This window comes from Ambystoma mexicanum, chromosome 13 (assembly GCF_040938575.1).
Source record: "Ambystoma mexicanum isolate Mex_15411 chromosome 13, UKY_AmexF1_1, whole genome shotgun sequence".
In the NCBI taxonomy this organism is placed as follows: domain Eukaryota; kingdom Metazoa; phylum Chordata; class Amphibia; order Caudata; family Ambystomatidae; genus Ambystoma; species Ambystoma mexicanum.
In genome coordinates, this window is record NC_090938.1 from 518,777,491 (window position 1) to 518,800,763 (window position 23,273).

The 23,273-nt window shown below is 45.6% G+C and overlaps 1 protein-coding gene across 3 annotated transcripts in view; it reads right to left on the bottom strand.

Annotated features, from left to right (window-relative positions):
• BRCA1 (BRCA1 DNA repair associated) overlaps positions 1 to 23,273 on the bottom strand; it is a 560,494-nt gene that overhangs the window by 118,805 nt on the left and 418,416 nt on the right. For all 3 annotated transcript variants that reach the window (XM_069634200.1, XM_069634199.1, XM_069634201.1), the window contains exon 17: positions 18,074 to 18,151. In XM_069634200.1, the coding sequence (XP_069490301.1) occupies positions 18,074 to 18,151 (78 nt within the window). The remainder of the gene's footprint in view (positions 1 to 18,073; positions 18,152 to 23,273) is intronic.

The window sequence follows — 23,273 nt, forward strand, 5'->3', positions numbered from 1 at the left end:
GCTAACATAGGAAGACTTCTTATCCTTCAGCTTTCACAATCACCTTTTTGCTGATGAGACAAATATCTTTCTCTTTTTTTATTCCCCCTCTTCACCTCAGCCATCTCTAATCAAAGTAATCAACTTTGCTACCCGCACTCTACATCCTACCCAAATCTCCCCCCACCCTTCTTCTACCTACCGATGGCATGCAGGTTGACTCCATCCCCAACCGCTCTCTTTTCAGGTTCCTTGCTCCTAGTCATGAAAGCTCTCCATGGTCTTGCTCCTAGTCATCAAAGCTCTCCATGGTCTCGCTCCTCAGTACTGGTCTAATTGTATCTCAGTTTACTTTCCCCTCCAGTCCTCCTCTGCCCTCAACCACATTGTCCCACAACCTCTCTGTGCCTAGTCTCACTTCCTCTTTCTCCCTACTCGTCTCACTCTGCTGGAACCCAATGCCCCAACAAAGCCAGTCCAACTATGGATCTCTCCAAAGTTCTGCTTAAACTTCACTAACGAGATCACTCGACCTGCTCTCTTCTATATCCTCCCGTCCTTACCCCACCACTGCCTCCAGTGGCACCAAATGTAATTTTGCCCGTTTATATAGTACTTCTCTTTAACTTGAAGCACTTAACCCAAGAGGTCTAAGCCCCAGGCTAGATCAACTGACTGTTGACGCCTGCTGTCGCCGTAGCTGGCTCATGCTAGAGCTGATAACCTAAAAGGTGGCTATTTCAGGGACTTCCTAAGTACCCCTACTTTATTCAATCGTTCATGATCTACAGGGATGTGCAATGGTGCCTTACAAATACTCTGTATGATCAGTGCTTTTCACTAACACTCCATTTTAGCCCCTCCCGTCTCTGCTCTTTCCTCCAGTCTACTCAGACGCACTCCTTCCACCACTCTCATCTCCCTTTGAAGTTTACACTACTCCTAGGTATTACCTCCACCCTTTAAAGTCACTCCCTCCACCATGCCACTACTCCCTCTTCCACACTACCACAAGTCCCTCCAAATAATGACCTCTCCCTCCAACCTACCACTCCCCTCACTCCAAACTACAACTTTCACATTTTTTGCTTCACACTCACTCCATACAATATTATCTCTATACACCCTCAACATAAACTCGCACAATCAAGCTGCAGAACCACTTTTACTCATAAGCCAATACCTTAACTGCTCTATAAATCTTCTCCACAAGCCGCTGCCGCTCCATCCTGCGGGTATTTTGACCATCCTCCACCTGAAAAACCCACATTGCTTTCTGTTCGCTGATTAAATTCCTGTGCCACTGCAGAGATAGGTCCCCTGGCTTCCACACTGGGGCATGTTTGTGAAACCACAAGTCATAAAAAGGGGCTAAGCCCCACCCATTTTCTCCACTTGGGCTTCCTTCGTACCAAAGATGGCGGTCTAGGAAGTCAGTGTTCGAATTAGTGTTCTGGGACCCATTGACAACACTGAAAGTGTAAGCCCACAAAGTTATATGGTAATCCAAGTGCAAAAACTGTGCAATTTACTTGGTCGATAAACACATAGCAGGAGGTAAAAAATGCTCAAGGCACCAACAGACCTTTGGATTATACCCCAACATAGTGTATGAAAAGTCAGCCCAAAACTGCTTAACCCAAGTTAAGATAGTTAAGCAGAGGCAGTATTCAGAATTGCTGGGAACTATTTAGCTCTTGCTAATAACCCAAGAGAGTCTGATTGACTTGACACCAACTACCAGGAGCCACTAGTCGCTCAAGTGGTGCCATACAAGCATACCATTGCGACATTAACTCTGTTTTGAGGATTCTGTATAAAAGCAGCATGAGTACACATCTAAAAAGACACAAAGCATAACGAGTCATATGTAATGGACAAAGGTAATAGTTTGCATCTCAATAGGAGTTACATTTGTGGCATGCTGTTTAATGCTTGTGTTTCTCTCCTGCTTACTGGGCGATGCTCGATACCCAGGAGCTGATTTTAGTACCTGCTCCCGATCAAACACTTATTTTGATACATGATAAAGAGCAGGTCTCTATCCCAATGGCTGTTAAACCACATAAGAACAAAAATGCATATTTTATTCTACAGATCTGCTGTCACACTTACAAAAACATCTCCTCTCGGTTCCATACTGCCTGATTTTGCGCGAAAATCTGTCCTGCACAAAAGGGCAGCTGAAAGAGCTGTCACCTCTGGAACCACTACTGCAGGCAGTACAAGAACAGTAGAAAATCAAAGTTGTCAGGAACTTGTTTGGGGATATCAACTTCTTGACCTCCACGCCCTATTTTTACTGTAATTCCATCAGAGGTGTCGCATGAGTGTGAAGAGAAATCGGAGACTGAGTTCCTCTACACCGTATAGCAGGTTCAAAGTAGGTTTTTCTTCACATAAGGACATGCTCCACAAAGAAAGCTCTCTACAACTGAGATTTGGTTGAACCTTGCTCGAGGTTTATTTTCTGTTTCATTTGGCCCTTTGTGATAACACGTTTTTCGGCATTAACTCTGCCTTTTTCAAATCGGGGCAAATCGAAGATAGACCTGAGAAATATGTCACCCCCATTGCTCTGGATACTTCAAATTGAAAGTAGAATCTGTCCTGCCTGCTTGAGTCGAGTGCCATATGCAGAAGTCAGGTGAAGGATCAAGCAAAGCAACAACTCTAGTGCCAATGTGCAAATCATCACGGGGGGCGGCAGTTTATAAACTAGCACAAAGCATTGATGGGTCCAGTGTTCATATAGTCTACATAGCTAACGTTTTTTGTAGACCTGCATCAGAAGGGCATCTAGTTTATTCCCCCCGTTGAATTCTGGGATGTGTAGTTCCCCATCTTTCAAATTTGTGGGAAAATTACAAATCGGCTGATCTTTAACCCGATTCTACTGATCACAGAGAAAGAGCGGTCACAGCATCAAAGCTGCTTTTACTAATGTGGCCTCACTTTACCTATGCTCTTGTCTGCCTAACGAGGCCCACTTGGCAGACGCCACATTCCACAGTGCAAGATCCAGACTGCACAGCACTTGCTTACTGCAGCCTTTCCAAATCAGATGGAAAAGCTCACTTGATAGCTGCAAGCACTAAAACGGTATACCTGTATAAACAACGTGACTGTTATTATAGTTCAATTAAGTTGTTCACGGTATCTATAACGGTATGCCGTTACACGCCTACTTCCACCGTAGTTTTTCGAAAACTAATATCTAGAGAAATTATGCCATAACACAACCTTAACAACTATCTCAGTCCATGCAAACTTATGTTACGTAAATGTTTGGACATAATGTAGTATACATATTTTTAAAGGTCAACACAATGTCAACTGAGGCAGACCCCAAGGAATTACAACAATTCTGGTTAAAAAAAAATTGCACTAGCAATATTGAATCTGAAAATTGATAGTACAAAAATCAGTACGGTCAGGATGGCACTATAGATGTGGAACACAATGTTACAATTCACTTATAATATTTTGTTATCTTTTCTCTTTTTCCTGTGCTGTTTCTCTTGTCAACCCTAATTCACCCTACCTGGTCCCCTTTCCCGATCTCTGTGTTTTATGTATTATCGTATTTTGCATATTCATAATATATATTTATTTATCTTATTGTTTACATTGCTCTGTATATTTATACACTTGCATGCCTAAAATCGGTCAATGACGTGTCAAATTAATTTTTTGGAACATATGTTTTTATTTATGTATTGCATATATCAGTTAGATTTTTCAAAGCTATTGCCCGATTTGAAAAAGGCAGAGTTAATGCCAAAACACGTGTTATTACAAAGACCCAAATGAAACCGAAAATAAACCTCGAGCGAGGTTCAACCAAATCTCCGTTGTAGAGAGCTTTTTTGAAGAACAGGAGAAGCACTCAGGAAATCTCAATTCTTTCAGGGGCCTGCCTACGTGAGAGCAGATAGGATTCCCACATAGACTGAATAAGACAATAATTACTAAATGATTTACACAGAAGAGGGACATAGTAGACACCACACATGCAGGCACCATCTAGCAGGCACTACTGATACGCGCTGGCACCAGGACGGAGCAGATAAACAGAAAAAATCCAATGCAGCAGGAACCGGATGGGGCCATATCTAGGATTAAAGATGTCATTTTTCTCAGCAACCCTAAATTGTACTTCCTTGGTTGACGAGTCATGTTTTAGGTACTTTCCAGGCGATTTTGTTGAAGTAAAATTCATCCACTTGCGATTTAGGGAATGTAATGGCAAGCTAAAAGATCTTCCTAGCTGCTATGAACATGTCCTGGATTTAAGGGTTAAAGAACTGGTGGGGGAATAACATTAGGAATGTGGGTAATAAATGACATGTTCCCAACTATTTTGCTTTTTGTAAAAATGCCAGACAATTGCCAAATGGCCATGCAACATGGTGCGGACCAGGCTGTCATTTTATTTAATTCCCCGTGATTAACTGAATCGAAAAATATATACATTATGGTAGTTACTAGTAAATTCTGAAGTTTTGCCACAAAGTAGACTTGAAAACAAACAGGGATTTCAGATGGAAGTTGCCATATGGCTGTTCTAGACTCCTAAACCAATCCATAGAGAGAGGCTGGACTTGGGAGGAGAAGGAAGGATAACTGCCCAATCCTGGTTGCGAGAACTCTTGCAGGAACTGCCCAAAATGGAAATATTTATGGTGTCATTACTGCTATATAAAAGTGGATGCACTATGGGAGAAGGGGCAGAGCGGCTGAAATGTACCTTCTGACAGATGCAAGGAAACGCCAGAGCATTTCATCTGGGTGAAGCGGTCCATTGCAGGGGAGGCCTAAAATAAAGCTGATTGAGCTATCTGGTGAAGAGCTGGGGGCCATCCTTGTGATTGGAGTGACCAGACCCCTGCCCTGTTCCCCAAGAGGGTCCTTATATGCAGCTGACTTCCCTGAACTTTAAACAGAGGCTTTCAATGCAAGTAGAATTGAGCCAATTAAAACCAAAGGTGGGGGAATATGCTTGCCTTAAACCCTTCCCCTTTTTAGTGGGTAGAGGGAAGGCAAAACTGTGAAGATCTTTAGCATGTTTAACTAAAACAATATATTTAATTAATTACCCTTGGCAGAACACCACAGGGTGATTTTTTTGCTACTTTCAGTTTTCCAATTAGCACAGGTGCACCATAATATAAGCATGCCTGTGCACCAATGGCATGAATACCACATGGATGCATCATTCACATGTACTTACTCTGACAAATATACATTGTATCTGTGTCTAATAAGAATATGCCTAACAGTTAGATTTATCTTACTTTTAGCATCCTTTCAACACAAATACATGTTCATTATACACTTCTAGGCCAAATGGTAAATTATACATTATTTGGCAGTGTCAACGCTGCACGTATTGTCTCTTCTAATATGGCATTGCCGGTACGAGATAACCGACTTTTGACATCATGCGTGTGACGTCGCCGCTGTTTTCCCAAATATTCAGGACAAAATTAATGGCGGCCGCGTTCTAAACAGAATGCAGTGCGCCGTTAGGGTCGGAATCCCGCGGTAACACAGGGATCACAAGCACATTACGTAAATTAGTACAGTCTAATCTGATGGTATTGTGCATGATTCACAACTTATATTTAATTTTAAATATATAAATATATATATATATTTTCATTCCTGCTTATATTGCAGAGCACCGTAGGCGATACGAACAACTCAAGCTAAGCTGGGTCCATCTTATAAGCGGAGCACGCACCCTACCCAGAGATGTTAGCATCCCGCTTATGTAACGGATGCCCGAAGCATCCCCAGCTCAAACAAAGCAGTTTGCACAAATTAAATAAAAGCGGAGCGTGCACAGTACTTAAAGCAATTCAAGAGATGCTTGCATCTCACCCACACAACGGGATGCTCAATAGCAATCCCACTTGGATTCAAGCAGTCCATACACTGCTATCCATATAAGAGTGACTTGTACACACAACTATTACCGGCACAAACGTGTGCAGATGTAATGTTAGCAAAGCAGGTTTATACCTGCTCAAAGTGTTATAGAACATGCGGACAGCAAATCTCCTTGTTCATTATATTTGACATTAATATCACAGAGGCACTTTCGATAACAATCCAATAACTACTAGTTCTATTCACAATCAGTGGCACGCTAGTTTTTTGGACACATGCCAAAAACATGCATTTTCTTTACAAGACGCAGGGAATTACCCTTTATATACATGTACACGCTAACCTTACACACTCCTGAGTGGTAGGATACAAGGTGAGTGCACCTGCTGCACAGAGCCTGCTAATCACGATGCATGCATCTTGGCATGTCTGTTTGATGGTTTCAGTCAATAATACACATTTCCTAGTAACCACACTCTGGGTAACTGCCCATAGGGGTTTAACGTACCAGGGGTGCATGTAGCCAATATTGAGTGTCTGACTGGAAGATGCATAGAAACAACATTGTTTTGATAACTCAAACTACAGTTACTCTGAGACATTTTCTTTGTTTTGTCTTCCTTATGACTCTCCCCTTCGCCAACCCCTTGCATCCTGCTGACGTATTCATTTATCAGCTGTATGTTTTGTTCACTGCTCAATCTTATGAACTGCTTTTTGGATTATTGGTAAATCTATGTATGCCATTGGTTGTAATTTGTTTGCATATGTGTCTCACTTAACTTTATTGTCCATCATAATTTCTGCTCAATTTTTGTGATCATTCTAGAATAAGAGCCTTGTTTTGAAAAAGACCAGAGTTAGATCGAAACACGTGTCAACTAAAGGGCACACCACATATTACAGGCATTTTTGTATACATATTTCCATTGTCTCATTGTACAATACTTAATAACCAGCCACACTTTGATTTAGATGGACGAGCGCCATACCCAACCCAATACATTTATTTTGAAATTTGTAAAAAGTATAATATTGTGATTTAAATGTTCCCAACCAAATGTTGCAAGTTATTTATGCAGAGAGAAGTTCATTGTGGTGTGTGACATTTTACTGCGATTTTCTATTACTCATCATCCAAACACACATTTCCTGTACACTGGCTGGGTTTTTGGCTCATTGGTAGCTCAGGGCGAGGGATCCAGGTGGTATGATATGCATCGGAAATAGGGCTGAATAAAGAACAGACATTAAACCGTTTATTGTTCGACAACTAGATTGGGGAAGGGAGGAACTCCCTGTGTGGAGGGTGGCCTCTCAATAAAACTTCATAAATTGGGGGCTCTTGGCCGTGATTTGGTTGGCTATTTCTGACTCATGACACGTGCATTGTGACAGACCATTTATTTTGATGCAAGTGCATTTAGGTGTAGGGAAAGTCATCTTTGTCTTGTTAAAGTGCTGTGAGGACTTGAACCCTGAGTTCCAGGGTGGTGCATAGGTGAAAAATTAAGGTTGCATAAAATTGATTTGGCATTGTGAGTGGAAATTAAGCGGGAACAGGGTAATTTTTGCTTGTGCGCAAAGGAAATTAAAAAAAAATTGCAAAAAGGCCATTTCTAAAAATGACTACAATTGAATTAGATGATGTCAGGAGACATTTCCTTACTATGCTGCTCATTCGTGGATAGTGGACAGAGGCGGATGAAGGGAGCTGGCAAACTAAAATTATGCAAAATGTCCGATCAGAAGAGATTGCCTTTTGGTGTCAAGGTGGGATATGGCAAAACGTATTAGAGGCATTTTATATGAACTGAAATGCTCAAGAAGAACTGAGTCAAATGGCTCAGCTCACAGCTCATCTATACTTCGACTTGTCGCTCGTTGAAGAGCAAGTGCAGAAGAGTGAGGCCTGTGCGCGGAAATGAGGTGCAGAAAGTACTTTAGAAGATCAAGCACAGCAGAGCCAGATTTTCGAGTTCAAGCAAGAAAGCCTTCTGGAACAACTAAAAAAGGAGTTAAAAACCCAGAAGCAAGAGTGCAGGGCTTGAAACACAGTTTTCTGCACTGCAAGATGCACAAAGAGTGTGGAAAATGTGAGCACACTGCAACATAGGGTCAATGATCAGAATAGCTATAATAGAGGGCTGTTAGATTACATTATGGGCTTTGAATTGCAAATAAAGAAGTTGAAAAATGAAAAGTGTCAGTTAATTATAAAAGGGGTTGAACGTGCTTTAAAACAGAAAATTCAACTGGTGAAGGAAAAAGACCTCTTGAACCAGAAGACTGGTGTCCTTGCATAGGAGGTGCATCAGTTGAAAATGGATACAGAAAAGAGTCAGTCAGGTTCTCAAGACCTGACTGGAAATGGGCAAGAATATACAGAACTCGTGGAGTGTGTGAGGGAAGTGGAATCTGACCCGTTTAGAGGCAGCGCAACGTTTAACTGTGTAAGCGAAAGATTGGTATTTTGAAAGCAAACCGCTTTAAATGAATAAGCACGCACAATGCAGGCTGCACAAAACGAAAATGCGTCAAATAAGAATGAAATCAGGGAATTGAAAGATCTATTAATAGCCCAGAGTAAAGTGCTCAAGGCCTATCTGGCCACCGGTCCCAGAGTGAAGTCAGCTCTCTGAACACGCTCAGGCAATAAGGAGAGAGAGAAGCAGGTGTGAGTTTGACGAATGCAATTGAAAATTACAAACAGGCGTTGAGGCACCCTGACCAATCAGGGTATGGGAAAGGGCCCTTTGATTCAGGCGTGATACCCTCGCCATCGGGCATCTTAGCCCCTAGGAAGTTGTGGCGAACTGGCATAACTGCGACTGACTGCATCTTCTCTACCGATAAAGTCCAAGGAAACATGAGGCAACTAGACCTACCCAGTCCTAGCCAAACTGATCCAGAACATCAGTCCTCATCTGAAATTGAGGAGCACTCACTTTATTACACAATAGGGACGGTGGCCGGACCAGTGTCTCCTGGGACCAGAATTATAAATGGTCCACCTATAAATGCGGTCATTTTGAAGCATTTTTCCACAAATAGGATCCCTCAATAGGCCAGTAATGCTGCATATATTTTGCAATGTGGGGAGGATCAGGTGCCTAGGGTGTTTGTACAGCAGATGAAGCAGGCATTTGCTCAGACTTTCCGGCGTGTGAATTCACATAGAAGGGAGTTCATAACTACATATTTCCAGGCGCTCCCCAAATACATAATGACTCGGTTGGTGTGTGATTTGTATGAGCACACGACCCTGGATTGGGTGATTAAACGTCCACCAGGATTTATGAGGTCCGGAAGCCTGCTGAGTGTAAGAACCCCCCCCCCCAAAAAAAACCAAACTATCTAACACCTGTTGCTGTGAAGGTGGCAGAGGTAAAATCTGGAGATCTGGAGAAAGGGGGGGGCCTAAAAGTAACCATCCTCCCAACAAGCTAAATGGAAGGCAGAAAGGACCCCCCCTCCCAACTTAGCCCAATCAAATGGTAGTCAGGCAGGGGCCCAGACAATGATCCCTCAGACCCTGCCGCCTATGCAAGCCCTAGGTACAAGGGTAACAAACCAATCCTGGGGTATGTATAGACTCCCCCGGCTCAAGGGGGGGGGGGGGGATCAGTTAAGTACTGCCCCGGAAAACTTCCCTCAGGACAGAAGTATCACTCCACCTCCCCATCTGAACGTACCCCCCAGATATCCCCGTACCAGAAGTTCAAAAATTATCCTCTTCTCTCCCCCGGTTCCAGGAGAATAGACGCCTGAACCCGGGAGAAGGGAGATTCAGGATGTAAAATTATGGGGAAATGTCCAGTACTCTAGGTACTCTGGGAGAAGAGACAGTTGCCCTTTTCGGGAGCAGAAAAGGTATAACTCAAGACCTCCCTACCACCCAGAAAAGGTCTTACAGCTAAAGCGACAGGTCCAGCAACTGACCAATGATCTGGGACGCATGCAGAGGGCTCAGTCCAACCCTCAACCTAACCCTGCTTCCCAGAATTCCCCAATACCCTGGGCTGATGCTCTTGGGGTGTGGGGGTGATACGTCTGACAAACCACAGGTTCCTGAGGACAGGGCCTGGGTGGAGGGGAAATGCCAAGCCCTAGAGGAAGCTTCCTTTCTCACTCAAAAAGAACCCCTAAAAAGCTCTCAGCCTGAAAGTGACCTCTACCCCGGAAGCTATAACCCAAAGGGCTAAAGGCAAGGCCAAGGTGGAGAGGCCAAAGAAGAACCCACTTTGTGGAGGAACTCCAGATAGTCCTTTGAAAGAAATGAATCCCCAGAGGATTCAGGTAAGCAGACCTCTTTCAAAAACGGGGGGGGGGGGTGAGTGGGGGGATGGGGGATCCCTCCCAAACATAAATGGGTCACAAAAGACCCTGAGTTGGACAAGGTAATCGCATCAATCAATCTCATCTGCTCTCGTTTCGGCCTCCGTTTGTCCTGATGGCTATTAGGTCTACACCAATTACTGCAACAAAGATATCTCCATTTGAGCTCATGACCAGCCGTAAAATGGTGTTACCTCAGCATCTGCTCTATAGAACTGAGACGCAAACCCTGCTACATGCATCCACTACTCATGGGTGTAAAGACTGGAGGGGGGGTATCTGTACTCCTGCTCTCTATATGGCAGAGTTGAAGCACAGAGCACCACAGCCAGGATTCTCTATTGTTGGTAGCAATGGACAAGCAATCAAGGCTTAGCTCTCAGGAGGTGATGCAGGCTGGTTCTTACGCCCAGCGTAGTTCCCCAAGCACCCACAAAGAATGTCCACACACTATGTTAGTGAAAACACAGTCTTTATAGAAATAAGGTTTACACTATATACACAATAGCACACTTTGTACTCTGGCAATACTACAATGGCAAATATATACAGATCTACGTGGTACCACTCTGAACGAACGATTACTTTGAAATGCATCAACTGCTAACAGTTACAGCATACGAATCAGATTATAGGATGAATCAACGATAGATCGCAGAAAGAAAGTTAAATCAAGGAATGCCAGAACAGCCCCCAGTCTACCTTGTGAACAGTTTAGTGCGAGGATCCCCCCACCTGGGAAACCTGTAAATAAAACGTATTGACAAGCCCAGTCCAATTATGCTTAATATAGTCTCGATCCCTTATAAAGGTTCTACGACACCAAAGTACCTGGTTTTGTAGAGTTCTTCAATGATTCGTCGACGGGCCCTTCTTGAGTGCACTCCCTTTAAAGGCAGGAGCCACGGGTCGTCGAGAGTCTGAAGATAAAGGGTGAACACTGTCATTGCGGCAGCAGTTTCGGGTCTTGCAGTTCTCGTTGATGATCGGTCGAAAACATCCTGCAAGCTGAGGCGTGTGGTGCACCTCGACGACGAGTGTTCGTTGCGCAGAGTTAAGAACTTTGGCCCAGCAAGGGCATCGAGTCGTCGGCGTCTGTGGTCTTCGGTGGCGGGAAACCTACCACCAGATTCTCCTTGGTCATCGGCGGCCTTGACTTTCTCTGGCAGGACGAAGGCGGTCAACAGTGATGAGCAAGGGAGTCCTTGGATCAAATGTCTTCAGCAAAGGAGCACTGCGGCTCCGGTCCGAGACAGCGATAGTTGACGATGATGGACGTCAATGTCTGGGCGATTCGCTTTTTGATTCCGAGGCGGTCCCAGTCTCCAGTCGGCAGCCTTTCGAGGGTCTGACGTCCAGGGAGCTTTGGCAAAGATCAGCTGGTGCACGATGGTCCCTCATAGCTCGGGAAGAGGTCTCCCAGCTAGGTCCTCTCTTGGATCAGTTCCTTGACAGTCACGCAGCTTTCGGATTAGCGAAGGACAGCAGCAGCAGTTCATCTTCCAGTGGGCTTGAAGGTTAAGCATCAACTTCAGCTTCTGAACGATTTCCATCAGTGAGAAGCCCCCAGATATACTGTTGATCACCCATTCACTCTGCTGGGTCACACTGAGGCAACCAATCATTCAGAAGGGCATTCAGGCAGCCAATCAGGCTCACAGTGCATTCAGGCCATTCTTCTCCATCCAGACACTCACAACACGGAATGTGGATTCGGACAAGCACTCTGCCATTCAGCACTCCACGCTGCATTCATACCAGTTTCGGGCAGGGCTGTCTCAGTCATTGTGTCAACCACCAGATACTAGACACCCATAACATGAAATGTCTATTCGTTACACACGCCATTCACCCAGGTCCCACCCCACGGGCATACCCACAACATACAATCATTGGGAAGGATCGAGCCAGTCTTGCCTGTACTTCCCCCACACTATCATATATGGAACTTCAACCCAACAGCCAGTCAGGAGGAAGGCACAGAGTCAGGGCTTCCTGGGACTTCGGAAAAATAAGGTAACGGGCGATAGAAAGCAAGCGGCCACAGGGGCCATCTTGTTTCTTATCAGGAATCAACTGATTCCAATGGCAGGGCCTCAGCATCCCAAAATGGAGGATACTCCAAGCACCTGTCACGTTCAGCATGGAGATGCCACCAGGCCATACCCTGCTCTGAGCCACACACAGGTGCCCAAAAACATACACTAGGAGTACAGGGTCGTACTTCCACCCATGGGTGCCATAAGGGTATCCCAAGTGTCTGTTCACCAAACCAAAAAGAGGAAGCGCCACACCAGCAGGAGTCCCACATGAACTCCTGCGTGGAAAACAAGACTGAACATACATGACAAAGCAAAAAAAGGACCAGGATATGGAGGCTCTGTCCCTCCAATGCATTTCCAGCATCACAATGGGTACATTGAAAATGTAAGGAAGCACCTCCAGCATGCGTATGCTTATGCTCAGTGCATTTAGACAAGTCGGCTGAAGGAATGAAGACCTATTATCTAAAGACTACCAAGAAAGAATATGAAGTAGGTGACCAGGTTTACCTGTAAAATTTTCAAAGTAATCAGGCCCAGGAGCAGAAATTTCTTCCATTTTGGCAGGGTGGTGCCTTTGAAATTGTAGATAAAATATCACCTGTTGCCTACAAAATCTGCATCCCAAAAGGAGAACAGAAGAAAAAGGGTCCACCTCAATCAGTTGAAAAGCTATCAACCCAGACATGCTTTACGACAGATTTTTTTTTTAACATTTTCAAAGAACAATGGTTAAAATTGATGTTCTCAAATATTGTGTATAGTTTTATGTCATGTTTCCTCTTTTGAAGTCTTAAAATTGATGTCCATTTCTATGGAAATATTTCCTCTTTAATGTCATGTCCATCTTGGGGGAAAAGTGGTGTTTAAAAAGTACTGAACCTCTTTTTTTTCCTTCTATTGTTAGACAACTAACTTCCTTAACCTCCAGTCTGGAGGCAAGAGGGGAGTCCGGAGAAAACTTTAGGGACCCTGAAAGGAAAGAATAAAGGGGGTGCAGTGCTACACCCCAAAGATGGAAGTGGAGGCTGGAGTGCTCACGCCCTGATGAAGTAAGAAAGGGGGTGCTGTGCTACAGCCCCGACCCAGAGATGGAAGGGTAGGCTGCGGTGCCCACTCCCTAATGAAGGAAATTGAGCCGGACAAGTACAACAAAAACAAATGTAAAAAAAAAAAGAAAGGGGACTTCGGATGAAATCCCGCTCTGCCCTGCTCTCCCCCACCAAAGATTCCTAGAAAAACATGGGGTTGAGGGGGCACATGTGGTGTAATCAAAGTCCCCAAACAAACGGAACTGAAGGGCTCACTGGGAAACCGACCTGCCAGCATTCAGAAACCTGCACGTTGAATAACTGGCCCTATTTAGGCAGACTATGCGGGCATCTTTCTGTAATCCGAGTGCAGATGGCAAAAGCAGATATTATTGCGGGCTGAGAAATAAATGCAACACTTGTTTTCACTGAAACGGTCACCCGTCAAAAAGGGCGTGCACTGTGACAACTCAGACCCACTTTTCAGCAGAAAAACATACCGCAAGTAATTAAAAGTGTATTTTGTTAAGGACTGAAAGAAACAGCCCTGCACTTCAGCGCGAAGCAAAGTGAACTCAGATCAGTAAAACACCATGGGCCTCATTACAACTCAGGCGGTAAGGGTTTTACGGCGGCGTAAACAGCGCCGACCCTTACCGCCTGAGTACGAGGTCCCTTAGCGCCATGGAGGTTTTAACACCTGCTTTTAGCAGGTGTTAAAATCCATGGCGCTAAGGGACCATGGAGTTAATTACGCCACCGTAATTTAGGGTGGCGTAATTAACGCCTTCCCCACTCCCATTATGCCCTATGGGGTGGAATGGGGAAGGGTAAATGGGAAAATGGGGATTTACCGCCCCGCCAAGGTCGGAATGGGGCGGTAAATCCACCAACCACCATGGCGTAAACGTAGTTTACGCCATGGTGGTAAAGTCACGGCCCAGGCGGTAACTTACCGCCTGGGTAGTAATGAGGCCCCATGTGTCAAAGAATAAAGGCCGATGTTGGAAAATGCAGTATGCGAGTTCATTTTAGCCAAGGACAATGGGCAAAATTCACAAGTGGCTTCCCCCACGGCCAGCCTGGTTTGTGCATCCCAACTGTTTACAACTGCAATAAAATGTGTCCCGAAGGGTGTAGAAAATCATGTTTCTCTAGACCTACTGTATCTGAAGGTAGTTCTGAGCCAGCAAATGGCTCTGGCCTGTGAAGTCAGAGATAAAGATAAAGGAGTAACCAGCATGCAAGGCTCACCACCTGGCAACTTCAAAGCCCCATTGGTCCACAGTAACAGAGCCATACATTAAGTGCTGAAGAAAATGGTGAACTTTCCAAGCATCATTAACAATAACCTAGCTGGCATAAAATATATGTCACCACAATGGGTGGGAAAATAGGTGCATTTCAGTCCCATAGCAAATGTCTGCCATATATACCCTAATAACTTACCCGCTATGTTATACGGCAAGAGTTTGCAAACCATTACCAACTCAAATGAAACGGTGAACGAAAATAGAGCAAGGGTGGGTTTCAAAGTATGCTTTTTGCTGGAATCGGAGCATGTAGTTTACTCTTTACTTTTAGCTTTGACAGATTGACGCACCCACTTTTTGCAAACTGTCAAATACTTGATGGAATTCTCAGAAGTGTCACTCGGCTAAGTACTACATTAAAAACATTCCATTCAGAGTGTATCCTTTTGCATACAAAGTACCGTGTTGCAAAAGGATACATACAACACCAAACGCTGCTCGGTGGTAGCCCCGGAATGGAGAAGAAAGGTTTGTGACTTTACAGTACATAGGGTGAAGGCCCTTTGCATGATCAAATGCCTTCTTTTCCACTACCCGTGCCAGCTCCACAAAACCTGCCCACAGGGCTGGAATATATTAACTGTGGGATCCCACCAGCCACGGGGAAGGTCAGCTAGGGGTGGTGGGGGCGCAGGATGTTTAAGTTAGGGGGAGAGGGAACTCGGGAAATAAACATTTACATTTCAGGAAATTAATACATTAAAGAAAGGCGGCGTGTTTTTCATAATTCTGCAAGCAAATTATAAAAGGTGCTCATCTCTACAAAGCTGTACTTTAATATTTTCTGCAGAGTACAATCCTGACAGGAATATTCACAAGTGTTCTAACCAGATGTTCTATTAGTCTAAAGTCACCCGGCTTTGGTCATAACCAGAGGGGTCGAATCACGATGTCGGGGAAAAAAAGCAGATTGTTACATAAACGGGCACAATTAGTTTTCCCGGATCCGAGAATGGGTAGAAATGTTGTCCGATCTCAGGTCTGGGACAATCCAGCCAATTGGCCTGGCAACTGATTAGCACATCAGCATTTGATGGGAATCCCTGCTAATGGCGAGAGCACTTGAGCATTTGAAGCCAAAACCTCGCAGTAGTGGGCGTTTCAGGTTTAATGGCACTAGCTGCTATACAATGGCAAAATACGTCATGAGGCTGTTCGCAGAGCAAATGATGGCTGTAATTTGCACATCTGATAGCAATAGCTGGCAGACTGTGAATGTCAGACTAAGGTGTATGCAAGGACTGTTCATAATCCCAATCTACTGGCTTGTTTTAAGCATGTTAGCATTTTAGTGTTTAAGATGCAGGGTGATTAAGAAGCCTACAAGCACATCCTCTATGCATCCACTGAATTGATGAAATATAAGAAACATGTCCAAAGTGACAAACTTGAATACACCTTTTTGATGAAGAAATATTGCAAGACTGTAAAAGGGGAAATTCACATTCAACTGCCCGCCACAGTTCAGCCTCGTTGTGAAGCAAGGGTAAACATTGTGATGGCACATATCCACCTATAGAGAAGTGGAAAAAAAACACAAACTAATTTGGTTTTAGCAATGTGTAAGCTGCCACATGCCTCCCCACACAACAGCCAAACCCACCACTTAGCCTTCTATACCGAGGATGGTAAGTTTCCTGGGCCCAAGCCACTGCCAGGTGTGTGCAGACATTAACTTTAGATGGATTGCGGCACTACAAAGCCACCCATTGGCAATGCTTTAGGGATTCTCGCACGCCTAAGCAAAATAATGTAGTATCACACCTCTCACTTTACGACCATGGTATTTCCCCTCCAATTCTTCTCACCCCATAGTGCATTCAAAATTGTCTGAAGGCGGGCATGTGGTTCTGTATAAGAAACATACACATGCATTCAGGGTGCAGCAATTCAGTCACAGTGCACAATGAAAAATGATTGTACCAGTAGAAAATGGTTCTAAAAATGAGGAGATGCAAGGAAGTGGAACATTGGACAGAGTACCGACACCTCTGCAAAGGACAACAAAACAAATTGGCGCAATTTACAGGCGGTTCCTCTCAGGGCAAGGAAAGGAAGACTGGCAGCTTGACGCAAGGTTGGTACAAACAGCACCCGAGCAAACTCTGAATCAGTGATTTGGAGACCAACGGTCCTTGCCAAGTGGTAGAGCCATCCTGCATCTCTACCGTGTTTTATAGAAACAAGGGCTTAGAGAGTAACTGTTTTAGAATTGTACATATATACTACATACAATAAAACCAAGATACCCCAATGTGATTTCGGAACAATGGAGCATTAATGTATCAAATCAAGGGCAAACAAACCATATGCGGAAAAAGGTCTGAAAAATAACATCAAGACAGTGTTGATCTAATGCTGAAACATTCAATCAGGGAGCGCATGCAGATAGCAGCGTATAAACCCCAGTAAGTAACATAATAAATGCAGGTGAAAAACCCAATCACTGTGGCAGCCACTTAAGGGATTGGAGAGGTATTCTGATCAATGACTGTTCAAGGCCCACATCCTATCCCAAGTGCCTAAAAGGGATAGGGGGAGATCAGCTGCACATGGATTTTGGCTATGATCCAAGGAGATTCAAGAGTAAAAACACATTTTAAAAGACCCACATAATTGAGCAAGTTGAACTTCAGTGAAACTGACGACATGACATGGCAGGCGCTCCGGGGTAGGTATCGGGTAATAAAATCACAGCAAAAATGTTGTGGTAAAAAAAAAAAAAGATTGCAGCAAAAATGCTGTATTTTGACCCGGTAAAGGTGTGCCCCATTATACCATTTAAGGGGAGCGGGCGTGTCCCCCGCATGTTTTACATGGATTGCGGTGCAAAAACCACAGCATTTTAGCCGCGATTTTATCACATGGAACCTTGTGGTAGGATGAGCTTGGCTGTCTTCCCTTGGCAAATTTAATGCTTCCAGGCTGACAAGAGAAAACCCCTAACTCCCCCCCCCCCCACCAAAAAGACTTCCAGATCACAACATTCTGCAGAAAACATGTAAAATGTGCAGGACACGCAAAGTATGACCTCTGTCCATTTTACTGCTTTATCAAATGTAGAACCAGAATCCTCCCTCCCACAACTGTCACCCTGCAAACACATCAGGACTTGGGGTAAGCATTGAACATTTCACCCATAACCACCAAAAGGAAAATTTAAAAACTAAGACTACTGGTGGTCTCTTACAGCCATGCATTAAAAATAAATTACTACAATGACTGAAGTCCAACTCTAGTCCTGGTGATTTAAAGCCTTCCTGGATATCCAAGAAACATGTATTTCCATATAGAAAGTTTAAAAGGTAATCCTATTCAGTGGTTAACCCCAAACCTTTTCCAGTGTAATCCAAGACTCTACAAAGAATGCATCGTGACATTAACAATAAGATAACATGATGCAGCCAACCGTGGACACTTGCACGCAGGAAGCATTACTAAAGAGTACAGGGGATCACGAATTTCATTGGCTTACACCGATAGCTGACGACCCATTTTCTCCCTGCGATCCCCAGGAAGTACTTGAGCGTCCTCTCGCAAACCAATTCGGCATCTGTAAAGGAGAAAACTTTTAAAACAAATAAATAAACCGAACAGGTTCAGAGCACTTAACAGCTAAAGCCCCTACAGCCCAATACAATAACACAGCGAGTAATAACTTCCAGTACATTAATGTGTATGCAATAATAAGACGTTGGTATTGTTTGAAGATATACTCTAAAACTACCAAAGTAAGAATGCTAAACTTGCATGGCAACTATCCTCAGAGTTCCGAACATACCAGAAGGCACACGTTCGTGGGACACCAGCACTTACTTTGCACATGCCATCTTTACTAATTGCCAACACATCAGTATGTCTGTTGCAGCAGGAAACCGAACAGTGCCAAATGTTATGGTACAAGCCCTGCCTCAACGCCCAAGTAATCAGCTACCTTCCCTCAGGCTCTCCTTAAACCCCGCAATACTACAAGGAAAGGAGACGTTACTCTTCTCTTGGGAAGCAATTCAGTGGCTAGTTTGTGGGAGTGTTTGCTAGGGCCGAGTCCCAGAAATTATTTGAACAACTATTTTTTGACTAGAATATGGTGTTTTGGTAACTATTATTTTAACAGAGGCATTGTAAAACAATAAGTAGCACCTGTGCCTGCCATGTGCCTAGATCCCAGATCAGCTCATTGTTATTCATGAGCAATGCAGGCAATGGATATCATTTATCCAATTTCAAGAATAGCAATGAGCCGCATGGTGGCAGTGCGGGGCGCGCATGCTGGCCATGATCACACTTGATAGATACGACAGTTTATTTATAACGCGCTTAATACCCAGAGGTTTCTAAGCGCGGACCTGGGGATCGAACCCGTGTTGCTCGGTGTTGTCTTGCTTGCAAGGTGAGCACGTTCGATTCCCAAGACATGGAAAAGTCAGAGTAATGCGACAGTGGTGCCATTCTATACAACAATTAATGGCAGCACTAATGCAGCACTCTGGGTGGCTCTGGAATGTGGTGCAGGCAGCCGATGTAGGAGGGTCAACTAACTAGTTCGGCAGACATACAGGTTTGCCCGTGGTATGGCTGGCACCGTGCATTTGCAGGTGGAACATTTATTAGCACATTCAAGGCCTTGTTAAACTGGGCACCGCCCATTTCTCTTCTGGCATGCAGCAAACACGTGGTGCACCGATAGGCAGATGAGTGCCTGGTCAACAAGTCGGTCATTAATACACATCAGCACATTACTGCGATCAGCGCTGCACAGTGGCCAATGCCATTAGAAGGGCAGAGGGGAATCCTGGACAGAGGACAGCAGTAAAGGAAGCAGTCAGGAGCATCACCACCACCACTGGGGCAAGCGCAGGGAAAAGGCCCCTACTGGGGAAGAGTACCTGTGCCATTCTATAAAAAGGTGTGGCTACATTGCTCGGCAGGCAATTGAATTGGCTCAGTACTGATTTTGTCTGCATTGTCCACTTCACAATAGAAAAAAGCATTTCTCAAATAAATTAATTACTTTTCACTCTATTTGATGTGCGCAGATGACAAACATGTTCCTCTTGCCACCTATACTATCAGAGGAGAATGATAATGACGTAAAGAAAACCACTATAACCGTATTTTATTCAGGAGATGTTGACTGGTGTTTGAAAATAGCACATTTGCCAGGTGTAGTGCATCCATGACCCCCAAAGTACTGGTGGGAGTTGCAACTGCATCCCAAAATAAGTTAATTCTGGAGAGCAGCAGTGGGTTGTGACATTGCTGGTATGTGAGTGTGCGGCCCCCAGACATGACACAGGCATGTTAGAAAATATTTGGGTCCTGGCACTTTTTTAAAAACAAATTAAAGCAGTGGAGACAGTAATGACTTTTCACCAATATCCCTATAACACAAGAGTAGATGGAAAAAGTTACTTACCTGTAACTGTTGTTCTCCAGCATGGGTCTGGCATGGATTCACATGCTCATGAATATTCCCTGTTGACAGGCTGGGAATCCTCGCGTAAATAAAAAATCAGTTTCATTTCTGAACGGTCTTTCTCCTAATAACCAATCACTGGTCTCTGGGTCATACTGCCCGTAGCCAATGACTGAAATCTACCTAAGCCCCTCCTCTGGTGGTCATCTTCAGATTTGGTAGCACGTAAAGTGGCAGTAGGACCAAGAGATGAGCCGCAGATGGGTAGGAGGGAGGGTTCGCATGTGAATCCATGCCAGACCCATGCTGGAGAACAACAGTTACAGGTAAGTAACTTGTTCCTTCTCCAGCATGGTGTCTGGCATGGATTCACATGCTCATGAATACAATACATAGCAGTACACACATGCACAACCACAGGAGGTGGCAACGCTCAACATTAAGCATTTACATCAACTCAACATTAAGCATCTCTTACCCCGCCTCACCAGGCCCACCTTCAGGCGAACAGGTTGCGCAGCACTGCCTGGCCGACTCTGGACTCCTCCCTGGAATCACGGTCCACGCAGTAGAATCTCGTGAAGGTGTGCGTTGACCTCCACGTAGCAGCCCTGCAGATGTCCAGCAAGGGCACACCAGACAGGAACGCTGTGGTAGCAGCGATCGCTCTGGTTGAATGGGCTCTCGGACGGCCGGGCAATGGTCGGTTTGCCAACCGGTGACAGTGCATGATGCAGCCGGAGAGCCATCTGGAAATGGAAGCCTTCAAGAGGGCCTTCCCTTGGTTCACAGGTCCAAAGTTCACAAACAGCTGTGATGTCTTCCAAAAACTCTTTGTGCGGTCCACGTAGAACTTCAGCGCTCTAGCCACATCCAGCGAGTGCAAAGTCCTCTTGGCAGGCGACAAAGGCGACGGGAAGAAAACTGGTAAAACCAAGGGCTCGTTAAGATGGAAGTCCGACGGCACCTTGGGCATGAAGGAGGGGTGCGTCCTCAGCACCACCCTTGTCTCGTGGAATGTCAGGTAGGGTGGTTTGCAGGAGAGGGCCTGGATCTCTCCCACTCGTCGTGCCGAGGTGATGGCCACAAGAAACTGTTCTCCACGATAGGAACTTCAACGCGGCCGAATGCAGAGGCTCGAATGGCAGCCCCATGAGCCTGCTCAGCACCACGTTGAGCTCCCACGCCGGGGCCGGAGCCTTCACCGGAGGGAATGATCGGAACAGTCCCATCATAAACTCTTTCACCAGGCGAGGAGACCACAGTGATAATCGCCCCGGAGTTCTGGTGTAGCGGGAAATCGCTGCTAGATGCATCTTGATGGAGGCATGAGCTAGCCCCGCCTTGGCCAGCAACAGTAGGTACGACAGCACTTGAGGGGCCGTAATCCGCAGAGGGTTAATCCTCTGTGCACGGCACCAGACAGAGAACCTCTTCCATTTGTGTCCATAGCACGTGAGTCGAGGACAGCCTGGCCTTTGCAAGCACCTCCTTGCAGTCCGCCAGGATATCGTACCCTCCAAACACCAGTGCTGCAGGAGCCAGGCCTGCAAGTTCAGCGACCCCGGGTCGTGGTGGAGGATAGCGCCTCCTTCTGTGGCGAGCAGATCCGTGTCCGTCGGCAGTTTGACTGGGGGGGGGGGGGCGACGCTGACATGTCCAGAAGGTCTGGGAACCAGATTTGCCTCGGCCACGCCGGTGTGACAAGGATCATCCTGCACCAGGACTGTCTTGAGTTGATTGATGAGTCGTAGCAGCAACGGTGGGAACGCATACAGGAACAGGCCGTCCCAGGGGAATGAGAAGGCATCACCCATGCTCCCCGGCTGGGGAAACCTGCTGGCCAACCTCCGGCACTTGGTGTTCGTCACAGTCGCAAATAGGTCAATCTGGGGATTGCCCCATCGTTGGAATAGTAGATCCACTTGATCCTGCCACAGTTCCCACTCATGGCACAAGCGCAGCTCCCTGCTGAGCGAGTCGGCGATGGTGTTCTTTATTCCTGCCAGATGGAAGGGTACCAGAAACATTCCTTGGGTGACAGCCCATTGCCACAGATGCTGGCTTCCTTGGAAGGGCTGGGTATCTGGTGCCTCCTGAAGGCAAGCGTCCCCACACAGCACGATCCTCCCCGCAATGAGAGACAATGAAGGACTCTCCCAAAAAATGGGAATAAGGCCAAGACAGAGTGCGGGTGAGCGTAAACGGGAGTTTATCAATCAGAATAGGGCATGCAAAGGACTCTGCAAACTCCGAGAGCGCTCTGCCCGACAATAGCAAAGACAGGCGTATATATTTACAAAAAACGTCATAAGAACCTACACACTATAGGGGGCACAAGTTCATGGGGATTGGGTGGCGATGACTAACTATAGGTGCTGCTGTGATGTGGTTGGCTTTGGCTGGAAGACGTCACTGGGCAGCCTCGTGGGTTGGGCTGGGCCTGGCAGGGTGGCAGAGTTCATCCAGGCGGTGTTGTGGGGCCATCGCGGCCAGTGGCAGAGATGAATGTCTTTTCCTGACTTGTTAACCCTAAGCCGTGCACACCGCAGTCATTCAAACATTCTGGTATTATCTTCTTTAGTAAATCTTTCGATAGGTTATACAACAGGTTAATGCAACACAGGAGGAATGCACCTTGTGAGGGGACTGGAGGCAATACGTCAGGGCATGGTTACCAGTGTCCTGTTGACCGGGGTCATAGGTCGAGGGGCTAAGTTTCGGGGCCTGGGACGGGCGGTACATGTCTTTCTGCCTTGTTAGAAGTTGTTATGGATGTTCCGCTGTGTGTTGTCAAAGTGTTGGGTGTCCTGCTTGCACAGGGCCATAAGTCTGAGATGGTCCGGTGGGTTGTAAGGTTTACGAGGGGGCGCGTGCGTTCAGGCAGAGGTTTACTGCTGTGCTGTAAATAATGCAGGTGGCGGGTGGTGGCCTTGGGTGCTACAGAGGGGGTTACAAGTCTTTCAAGCGGCTCCAGCCTAGTTGGGGGAGGTAACGCAGCGCAGCGCGGTCTCTGCTCTCATGCCTTGGCAGCCCTCGCTGGGTGGGAGGGGGAATGACCTTGCGCGTATTTCACAAAGGTATCTCCCTCGTGTGTTGCCGGTTTAGGTAAAGACATCACAAACATTTGAACATTCGATAATACTTATTCAAAAACACTACAGAACATGCATTTAAACTTTGCTGGATGTGTCTTGATTATACCCAGTCTGAGTACCTTGTTTATACATTTATGTTTTAACACGTACAGTATTTAGTT